The sequence below is a fragment of the Etheostoma spectabile genome, chromosome 19 (assembly GCF_008692095.1).
Source record: "Etheostoma spectabile isolate EspeVRDwgs_2016 chromosome 19, UIUC_Espe_1.0, whole genome shotgun sequence".
NCBI lineage: Eukaryota > Metazoa > Chordata > Actinopteri > Perciformes > Percidae > Etheostoma > Etheostoma spectabile.
The window spans coordinates 18,818,416-18,829,772 of record NC_045751.1 but is presented as its reverse complement, the minus strand read 5'-3'; the positions used below and the strand labels follow the sequence as shown (position 1 = coordinate 18,829,772).

The following is an 11,357-nucleotide window of genomic DNA, read 5'->3' as shown; positions in this document are numbered from 1 at the left end:
TGCAATGCTGTTGTATAGTTCAAGCAGCCTAGCTCAAGCTCTTTTCACCCTCACGTCATATTGGGATTGTGTTGACCTGGGTATTACCCTCTCAGTTCTGTGCAGCACATTAACAGACATAATGAAAATTAAAATCGGTCATTCATGAGTTTAATGTGGAAGTTTGTGGAACTGTGTCTGGACAGTGAGTGACTATGTCCATTGTATGATGTCCTTTTACATGAGATAAGAACTGTAGATATACAAATAATTTAGATTCAAGAGAGTTATAACTGTCTTTTAAGACCAAAAACAGTCTAATTCATTCACTATCTTATACAAACAGCTACTTCAACAACTCCATGTGCTCAGAGAAAGTAAAAGGACAAGGGGGGGGGGGGAAGCATACTGCCACTCCTCCCACCATGCATACCTTGGGTCACTATTTTTAGGGGCGCCCTGCTCTACACTATGGGTTGAGTAGATAAAGCGGGACCAGGGGGATGGGCGGGCGGTGCAAAGGGACAGTAGGTGGGACTAGGCATATAGGAAAGCATGCTATCAGGTTGGCAAGGGCAGGAGGGATCAGAGCAAGAGGTAAAAAAACTGAGACATGTATGGGCAGCTGCATGCCAAGCACAGGTGCTGAAGAGGACAATTTTTGAGCGCCTGGGTAAAGCACCAGCCGTGAGCAGTCGTAGTAACTCAATTACTACAATTCAAGCTTCATTTGCCCATGTATGGTCTATTTATCATAAAGTAGACATACAGGAGAGGTTCATAGAAATGGGAAACGTACTTGTTTTCAAAAACAATTGTGAGCGAGTCTTCATGGACATCTTTGATGTAACCCTAAAAGAAAAGCAGAGACAGAGAGAGAGAGAGAAATTTATTCCCACGAATGCACAAGACAGACGGTGATGAGAGGTGGGGTTGTGAACGTTTTATTTTGCACGTAAACAACACAGACAGCTGACTTGTAATCCATGCAAGACCAACACTGTGACTGTTGCTGAAAAATGGCATCTAGGGCTTTTTGGGAGCCAAGACATCACATCACTGACACAATTCTCTGGCTGTGAATTCTGTGCTGGATAACGTGACTATGAACACTGACTCCTCCTGACAGCACAGACAGCCTGGAAATTTCCCTCACACACTCACAGATAAACAGAATTAAAATGCATTAGTTTCCTTGTATGTTGAATTCTAGTTTTACAAGCGACATGTTCATGAGGGTACATATTAGGTATAGGGAAGGCAGGCGTTCGTTCAGCCTAGCCTATATGGACATATTATGTGATAGCCCTGAGACAACTACTACTACGAGAGAGATCCTAGATACTAGTCTATCATCATCATGAACATTCATAAATCTCAACATGCCATAAACCTTTGACCAACAACCCCCTACCACTAAGCAATGATGAGACGAGAGGAAAGTGGTGGGTGTGGCATGTCTCCCAGTGTGACACTACCGTATATGGGACAGAGGTCAGGCAGTTTCTTGCAACCATGCGTGGGGGTATGGATTCACCTGCTGGGAAGATGCTGCCTTTGCACTGCACGTGTTAGCTAGGGTTTCAGCCTGGATCATGGGGCAATGTATGTGTGTAGATGACCCATTGGGATTTTTACATTTTACACCCTTTTACATTCCTTAAGCATTCCACTGACTACAAGTCAGATAATCAATCACCACCTGCTGTTCTGAGATGGTCCTAATTAATGGTCAAAACATGCCACTGTATCTAAATGAACAGTTGCCATCTGCCTCTTACACTGCAGGTTTCCAGTGGCACTAGAGCTGACTAGCTTCTTGAGAAGAAGCCAGCAATGACAAAAGGTGTGACTGAAATAAAAAAAAGCCCTTATCCTCCCATTTCTAAAAGTCCCATTAAAAGACAGCTGCACGTGCATGTTTTGTCAGATTGAGTATTGCTTCCTTCAAGTACCGCCAGGTCAAAGGGCAGAGAAGCCCTCTTTCTACTATGACATGACTGGTGGAAAGGTGGGGGCAGAGTGGCACACAAACAGCTTCGTAATGACGTCCCTTTCTCCTGCAAGACCATGTGGCGAGCAAGACCTTTTAGGCCACAGGAGGTTTGCAAACTTTCTCTTTCACAGAAATGGATTAGATGGGATAACTCTTTTTCACACAAGAAACTATTGTGTTTAGAGATACTCATTTGATTGGCCTGCTTATGATAACGTAAATGTGCAAAAATTAAGATCTTTATTGATGAAGTTTATCCAGCCAAAAGAAAAAAACTCATGTGAAGAATGACTCACAATTGACATAATACAAAAACGGTTTCAATCTTCATTTAGGGTTTGAACGGTTTTCCTGGTATGTGCTTTCTACTGCAACAGATGCAGACTTTACACAAGACAAAGTGCAAGGTGTTGTATTGCCCTGACAGGTTCATAAATAGGATTCTGATTCATAGATAGAAAAAAAAAACTAACTCACACTGACACCAAGATGAATGAAGTGTATTCAAACAGCAAAATCATTTTACCCCATGTCCTAATTACAATGAAGATTTGTGCCCATCAAGGAAAAACATATGACATTTAGAATGCCCTTAACAAAGTTGAGAGTAAGAAAGAAAGTAAAAACTTGTTATAAAGCGCTTGTCACAGAAACACATTGTAAGAAATAAAGTATTTTACAGGGGCATAACGTGTCCATCTTGTCCACAAAATGAGAGCTGTGAGAGATACTGGACGGAATAGAGAGGAAGAGTGGAAGTGTTCATTCATGCCAGAGTCAAACTGTCACCCTGTAAAACAGAACGACAGGTGAAGCACCATGAGGAGAGTAAATATAGGCTCATCTCTAAACTGCCATGTGTTCGCTTGACCATCAGAACACCCAAAGACAGAGACTAGAAGAGCACATGGAGGAATTCAAATAAAAGCAATACAAAAAGAATTGTCAGAGGTTAGGATTTAGATTCCATTAAATCCCAAATGATATCAAAAGCTACAATGTTCACCAAGACAGAAACCGTATGACTGACCAATAAAAACATTAATATTTAAAAAAAAGAAGCATTTATTTCAATTTGAAGTCACTGAGTTGCCATCTTAATTTGATGTTTGAAAACAAGCTATGACACAGAAGCAAGAAATCCTTCACGTCATGTGTCTGTATATGAAGAGAAATGAAACAGAAACTGACTGTAGTTCTTCCTTGTCAGAGCAATACACATAAGACCAGATGTTCATTAGTGTTGCTAAAATGTGGGTTAGGGGACAAAACAAATGAATTACCGGTATCTGAGCTTTGATGTAGCATCTCAATGCATATAAGCAGGAATTGCACTCCAGCTGTCTGATTAGCAGCTCGCTTTGGTATTAATTGCCTGAATTTAACAATTCAAGACAAAGCAATATGCTCGGAGAAACACTGTACGCCACTTCAAATTATGGCAATCTGGTTCCAATGGTATGGCCTGTATTCATATTGACATTTGGTTATAACGACCAAATATAGGCCATAGTGATGACAAGTGTGCCTAGCTCAACAGCTAACTGGAGCTAGCTACTCGCCCCACAATGGCCAACCCAAATGGGACGCAAACCATCCCTGTTTGCAAGAACTGGACCTAAGCAAACAATAATTAAATTGTTAATGTCTGGCTATGGCTGTGCCCAGGAGAACGGAACAGTTATTCCTTAAACAAAACTTTTAACTGGGACAACTAGAAACTACGACTGCAACCAGGTTACCTTGTAGAAGGCCCCATTCGAGCCGCGAACTTCCACGGCCAGCCCGTCCATACTTGTCGGTAGGTCCCCACAGCTGAGCTTGTCTGTAGCCGTTACGACTCCCGGCGAGTCCGGTAACGGTGGCACCCCCAGCTTCGCCGGCCCTTCGCCGCTATCCGGCCGCTTGTGGATTTCCAGTGTTTCGGGTGGAGTGAGAGGGGCAGAGGTGAAGGGGTTGGGGAGATGGGTGTGATGGTGCCAACTAATGCAACGCAGACGTTGTCTTTTCCAGCAGCAGCTATCGTTAGGTAGAACCAGCTAGTTGTCTGTTTTTGTGTGGATGTGGGAATTGATGCCCGCGAGCTAAAAGGCACCGCCACGAGCAGTGGTTAAGTCCTGGCGTGCGCGAGAAGGAAAATCAAGCTAATGATGCTACGGCAGAAGGATGCTAGCTAATGGATAATTAGCTGGGAGGCTAGCTATCAACACCTTGATCCCGTCAATTTTCAGGGATGCTAGCTGGCTAACATCTGATAGCCTGGCTGCGTTTGATGGTAGGGCGTGTGGCGCAGTCGGTGCGTTGAATAATTTTACAGAAGTCGTCACCGGGGGTCGTTTCTTCAGTCTGTGGTGCAAATTTCAGCGGAGTTTCTATCCCAAAAAAAGCGTTTGAGATGCACTGCCGCCCGGCGACTTCTTACTCCAACTACCCGTGCCCACAAACACACGCCGATAGAGTGAATCAGAGTGGGACTGAATGACCTCGAACACCCCACCCCTCAATGACAAAAACCCGCCTATTAGGAAATACAGGATTATAATTGGTCAAAACCCTCGGCAATCAACACTACCTTTCATTAATTGGTTTAGCAAATAAGGGTTGGTCCATAAACGTGACCAATACAATATGGATAGTTGCATCCTAACACAATCCATTGGTTTCACTCCGTGTCAATTATAATTGTATTCAAATTGACTGGCTCCCATATCCCATTTTGCCCACTCATTGATGAGTGAGGACCACCAGCCTAAACAGCCTGACAGTGAAGTTACTCTATATATTATGAATCAAACCAAAGATACATCACATGCAGACTGGAAAAAGGGAAAAAAACACACACAGGCACACATTTATTTATTGTTTAATGCTTATTGGCACATCTTGTCTCGACACACAAAACTGTGACTGGTCGCACCTTATCACAGTAGAATAATGAGTGAAAAAGTATAAAACGATGTAGGTAAAGTTAGTAGGATTGCAAAGCACCAGAAATGCAGGATCAAGAAGACTAGGCAGACAAGGGCTGTTGCAAGGAAACAGAGCTGTGAGAAGCAGCACACAGAAGAGGACAGGGTTCATGGGGGAATCCCACACTGTACAGGAATACTCACAGTTGTGGAACCCCAGATTCAATATGGATATAGTGTGACAGCCCGCTCAATTAATTGTAATAGTTGTGTTTTAGTGTTGAAATTGTCCATAACGAATCATTTAGAATAAAAACAACTCAGAAAATATATTATTGACAATAGCAGGAAGGTGCAGTGTATTTGGATGCAGCACCAGACCCAAGACCAGGCATATCATGTACTTCTATTATAATCAACTTCTACAACTAAAAGTCATTATAACACTTATTTTAATTGTGAGCCCTAATCATCTCCCCATCTCATTAGTTCCTTGCTGCAAACTCCAGAGCAAAAATGGTGAAACAAATCTGGCACAGCGAAACAAAAATAGAATATCTAAAACTATGTTGACCATTTATTAAAGAAAATATTAATAATAACCTCATTTGTGTAGCACAATAGTTTACAAAGGGCTTTGACAGAGGAAACAAAAGCTCAAGGAAATCAATACATGGCATCAAACCAATACACATGCCCGACAACAAGACTTATGCATATAATGTCGCCTCTGCCTGGAAGTTTAACAAGTTTTAGTAAAGTAGATTATTTTATTGCCAACACCAACAGTAACAACTTCTGTTGCCAGGTAAGCTGATGGTCAGATGAGCCAAGGGCAAGAAAATATCATGTTTAAAATGATGTTGAGAACAAGGAGAATGATGGCCAGCATCCAAACATGATGAGAGAGATAGAGAGATAGAGTGAGAGAGAGAGAGAGAGAGAGAGAGAGAGAGAGAGAGAGAGAGAGAGAGAGAGAGAGAGAGAGAGAGATCCTCTCCATGCAGCAAGCAAACGCTAAAAGACTAAAGGGTGGAATTCAGGGAGCATGTTTTTAACAGACTTAACAGATCATGTTTTAGACTGATTTTAACTTCAAACATGTTACATTTTGTACAAATCTGTTAACTTATCATGCAGGGAATCGTTTGTATTTAACTGAAATCTAGTCAAAAATTATCATTAATTTCAATGAAGATTATATCGTTGTTAAACAACGGTAAAGTTCCTTAAAAATGTAATTTACGTTTAGCCAGTGCGCGCTCTCGCGAGTGGCATGCAGTCTTCGCAGTTTCTCGCAGCATCGACCATGTGGCTCAGTTAGCCAATAGGAACGCTTCCTTCCGGCGCGCGCAACTCGATTCAGGAAGAACGCGTTTCTTTTTCATGTTGCGTTCGAGGAAAGTCTTTAGAAATCATACACAAAATTACACTAAACGTTCAGCTGAAAATGTCAGAGTCTACACATGTGTCCTCGCTTGGGAAGGGTGACAGTTTGCATTTTCAGGGTAAGAAAATAAGTTGACTAACATTCTTGAACGACTGTTAACTTAATGCTAAATGTGAAAGTAGGCTGAATGTGTGAGAAGCTATAACGTTAGTAGGAAATGCTACTAACGTTATAGCTTCTCTCACATGCTAGTTTCTCACATGCCAGTTGAAGTTGGAGTGCTGTACTGTTGTGAATCTCCTGACAGTGATTTGGTTTGGCCGTTTATAATACGTTTTCTGTGTTTCCTGTCTTCCCACCCAGTTCTCTCCTCCTTCCCTCTGTGTGACATTACAGAGGAGGATCTGACCCAGAATCCTCAGTTCTGTAAACTCCTGGCCACCCTGGCACAACATGTGGACCAAACTGGACTCACTGTCCCTCTGAAAACCGAGCTGGAAAAGGTATCAGCGGACATAAAACCTTTTAGTAATGTTACTTTCCACATTTGCTAACATACAAGCTGATGCGTTAACGCAATTCACGCTACACCAAACAGCTATACGTTTGCTGAATTTGTAGTTATTTATGTAATTGCACAGTATGTACGGCAAACTGACCTCTACTGGTAACCAGTTAGTATTGCAATCACATAGATGGAAGCTATCTTCCTTCATGGCCGAGTTTGCTAGGTTTTGTGTATCTGTGAGCACTTATAGATGCTTTATTCCAGGCTGAGCAGAAGCTGCAGAGCCAGAGGCGTCACTGGCTGCGCTCCGTAAGCCTCCACAAAGGACTGCAGGAGATGATCCAGGACCACTGTATCAGGAAGCACCATGTCACCGTACCCCCTGACCAGAACCTGGTACTTTGCAGATGCTTATATGCACACAGACCACAAATGCACAAACAGCTGTCAGTGAATTGTGGGCAACAAATTGTTTGTTAAAGTTGCACCAAATTGCAGCTAAAGGTCACAGTTTGAAACATCTGAATTTCAGTATCCAGAAATCTACCAAATAGTGTGTGTGCGTGTGTGTGTGTGTGTGTAGTTCTATGAGACGCTGGAGAAGTGTCTGCTGGTGGCTCAGTGTATCAGACAGCTGGATCCCAGTAGCACTACCAACCAGGACCAGCCCTCTGTTCTGGGTCTGGACCCCCAACAGTTGATGGACCTCATGCCATCAGAGAAGGTAAGTCATAAAAATACAGAATAGAAGAGCATACATTAAATGATGGACAGATGGATGATCCCACAGTAAAGAGTAGAGTGGTACCAAAGTAGACATTTATTTTCTCAGAAATGAAAGTTGACCATTGGTAGAGAGATACTTCAGTAACAAATGTAGCTTGTTTACCAACTATGTAATATTTATCTCCACCAGAATGTTCAAAGAATGAAACAGGGTCTTCCCAAAGAGCTGGAGAAGCATCTGAAGAAAAGCTGCTTTAGCCTCCTCTCTTACTATCAACCTGAATGGGGTACTGTAACTAGACACTGCATTATCTGCTATCTATGATATGATATGATGCCTGGTCATCATTGACATGATCATTGACATGATGACCAGGATGCTATTTTGTAATCTCTTCTAGAGAATGAGAGTGAGGGTCTGAAGACCAGCAAGCTGTCTCATCTGGCAGCCCAGTTGGACAAAGAGAAAAAAAGAGCAGAGCGTCTGAAGGAGACCTGCCGGGAAAACACAGTCCTCATGCAAAGACAGGCTCAACTCTACCTCTCTGTAAGTGCTCTTTCAATTACATGTAGTTAGCTAAAATAAGCAAATATATTTTCTTTGTTTTTTGCAGATTATTGAACATTCACTAGCCATATATACTGTATGGCTAGTGAATGTTCAAATTTTACCAGCCACTCAATGGATTACCATTGTTTATTGGCTAGTGAGTAAAGCCATTCTTCCTGCCCCTTGCATATTTTGCCAGCATTTGGCTAGTAGATAGTATTAATTTTGGAATCTCTATATACATAATATTTGTCTTTCAGTGTTTTTTCTTTTTCTTGACTTGTGTCCAGGAACTGATTAAGTGTATTCAGCTTCTCCAGTCTCTCATCTTGGACCACAGGCTGAGGGTCCAGACAGATTTGGACCGGAAGAAGTTGGAGTACTTTGAGGGAAAATGTGAATTAGTCTTACAGAAGATCAAGTAAGGAGTTATCAATTCTTTGCATGCTTATGCACACTTTGGTATTGTAGATGTACTGGTGCCATTATCTAGAAAGGCTCCAATCTTTTTTTAATGTTTTATCTCTTCTTCCTTCAAAGGTCTGACATGGTGGAAATTCAGCTGGACATGTACACAGTGGACTCGATAGCTGCTCATAGAAAAATAAGGCAAGATGCTTTTAGTCCATGTCTGACTAATTTCTCACTTTTGTCATGCAATTCCTTACTATTGATATAGCTCCACCGCACTTTCTGAAAGGTTACACAGTGATGATCCTATTAAACATTAAAATGTCCTTTGAATTTGAACTATAACTTCCTGGTATAAAGCTCTCAGAAAAGTTAGATAGAGATACTCTATTTATTCCAATAGAAATCAAGGTCCAATAGCTTATACACAACATACATACACATAGGCACACAGACATGTCATATGACAACCACGCACACATACTACAAAAATACAAAGAAAGATATCACTAGTGTGCCCTCACAGTAAAGTTTGGTTGTAGCATGTGTAAAGAAGCGGTGTGGGGAAAAATGCAGAAAGGTGCAATGGTCAGAGCAAAGTCTATATCTATTCAAGTACAACAGGCAACACTGTATATCAAAAAATAGAATAAGCATTACTTAACTATACATAGACACTAGTAAAAGACTTGAAGAAAAGTTGAAGTTGAAAACTGTCTATACAGACAAAAAGACAGCGTAGTAGACCAACCATACAGGCAAGCTAGAAAATGTTCAGGTGGCTAAGATAGCCAGTAAGGGAGTCAAACAGTGCCAATATGTCCAGTCCAGGGTAGTCTGGGGGGGTTTACGTGTATGTATAAAGGCACCCAGATGAAGGCATGGTACATAGGGCAGTGTGCAGAGCAGACTTAAACACTTAATTTAATCACACTCGTCCCCTTCTGTGTAGCATTGAAGAGCTTAATGGCCCTAGGGACAAAGGACCTACGCAGTCTGTTTGTTTTGCAAGACAGAGACAGGAGCCTACTACTGAACATGCTCTTCTGCTTGGAGAAAGTGGTGTGCAGGGGGTGACAGTCATTGTCCTTTATAGAGAGCAGTCTGCTAAAGGTCCTCTTTTCTGCAACTTGATGTCAGTGACTCCAGCTCCATGCCCACCACGGAGCCAGCTTTTCTCACCAACCTGTCCAGTCGTCCAGCATCCCTCTTCCTAGTCCTGCCTCTCCAACATACCACAACATAGAAGAGGACACTGGCCATGACAGACTGGTAGAACATAAGCAGGAGTTAGTTAGTTAGTTATAAGACCCCAGCCTCCTAAGGAAATAGAGCCTGCTCTGCCCTTTCTTGTAAAGTGCATCCGTATTGGCAGACCAGTCCAGTTTATTTTCAAGATGTAACCCCAGGTACTTGAAAGCACTGACAATCTTCACATTCACCCCGTCAAGGGTGGCAGGCCTCTTTAAGTCCTCCACCATTTTCTTAGTTTAAACTCCTTAAACTTTAAACTTAAACTCCTGTTTATCCCTGGTACATAACACCCCAAAACTGCAGTGTTGTCAGAGAATGTCAGGATATGGCATGACTCAGAGCTGTACTGAACGGTTAATAAACAAACTACATTCTGTCTCATACTTCTCTAAAAACCTAACAACCTTTTGTTGTTGTGTCTCAATTTCAGAGAGAAGCTGGAGTCTGATCTGAAGGCCTGTCAAGTGGAGAAGCAATCCGTTGAGCTAAAACTGGCCTCCTTTGAAATCTTGGGCAAAGAGTTTGAGGCCTTGGCTGAGGAGTACTGCAGATTACGGCAGAAGATAGAAATGAATAATTGGGCTCTGAAGGAGTTCACCCAGTGCAACTACAAGTGAAGATCTATATCTGATGCTGGGACAACAGCCAGCCATTCCCTTTCTCCAGTGTGTCATTTCTCACAATGGCATGTTGGCTTTTGAATGCTTAACACAGAAACTGTGTGGACTTTTGGCAAACAGGAACTATGTAGCATGTACAGTAGGTAGTGAGCTAACTGAAGGATTTCAATACTGCTCCTATCTAAAGAATGCTCTTCAAAACTTCAATAAATTCAGCATCTTCATTACATCACCATGTTAATCAGCATTTCTGCTTTCTTTGTTTTTACCTGAACTCATAGATTTCGTTCTTACCTATATTATGATATGAACTTGGGAGAAAATAAACTAAATGTATGCATTATCAGGATCATTTTGAATACGAGAAATGTCCTATATTCCTATAACGACATTCTCTGAGCTGCCGTCTGTTTACACTGCAGTTGTGAAGTTGATGTAATTTATACAAGACCGTTCCCAACATGTAGCAGCATTATTTCAGAAAGGATGCGTGTCATGCACAAGCATAATCCTCATCCTATCTTTTTTAGTGTGTCTTGGCTCACATTTCAAAGTCCAATTATAATGAGTGATATGTGTAATGATGCTCCTATTATTCTTTTTCTTTAGTAAACACAATGCTATATAAATAATTTTTGGGGGAAATTAGTACACCCATCAGCCATGTCCATGTTGGCCCCCAGCTTTGTCTACTTTTGTATGCATTTCATTGTTTTCATTGAATACACTTCTATGTGGGGCGACCTCCAGCTCACCCAGTAAGAGGTCCACCTTTCCTGTCTATCCACTGTCAGTATCTAATAATGGCAAAAAATGCCCCAAAGATAATCTTTAAAAAATATACATACACTTCTGTGTGGAATTGAGGAAACAATTTGCTGGTAAAACACTCACATGCAACCTTGTAGAGTTTTTATTGAGAAAAACAAGAGAAATGCTGAGGTTAGTGCAATTTTGCTGCAGCTACACCACAAGATGGTAGTATTCTTTCAGTGTTGAAGTCATCTCATATTT

The 11,357-nt window shown here is 41.6% G+C and overlaps 2 protein-coding genes across 3 annotated transcripts in view; one reads left to right on the top strand and one right to left on the bottom strand.

The window, feature by feature from the left end:
- LOC116706902 (FMR1 autosomal homolog 1-like) overlaps positions 1-4,456 on the bottom strand; it is a 15,231-nt gene extending 10,775 nt beyond the window's left edge. Inside the window, exons 1-2 of one of the 2 annotated variants that reach the window (XM_032543926.1) lie at positions 3,718-4,456; positions 779-831 (exon numbers count right to left, since the gene is read on the bottom strand). In XM_032543926.1, coding sequence (XP_032399817.1) covers positions 779-831; positions 3,718-3,768 — 104 coding nt within the window. In that variant the 5' untranslated portion in view covers positions 3,769-4,456. The remainder of the gene's footprint in view (positions 1-778; positions 832-3,717) is intronic. The other variant, XM_032543925.1, reaches the window with a different exon arrangement.
- Positions 4,457-6,209: 1,753 nt separating this feature from the next.
- LOC116706903 (HAUS augmin-like complex subunit 4) lies at positions 6,210-10,572 on the top strand. Its single transcript, XM_032543928.1, has 9 exons — positions 6,210-6,392; positions 6,638-6,777; positions 7,047-7,178; positions 7,366-7,506; positions 7,699-7,795; positions 7,910-8,055; positions 8,349-8,479; positions 8,599-8,667; positions 10,154-10,572. Exons 1-9 carry the CDS (start codon positions 6,335-6,337, stop codon positions 10,338-10,340), a joined length of 1,101 nt encoding a protein of 366 aa, XP_032399819.1. The 5' UTR covers positions 6,210-6,334; the 3' UTR covers positions 10,341-10,572.
- The last annotated feature ends 785 nt before the right edge of the window (positions 10,573-11,357 follow it).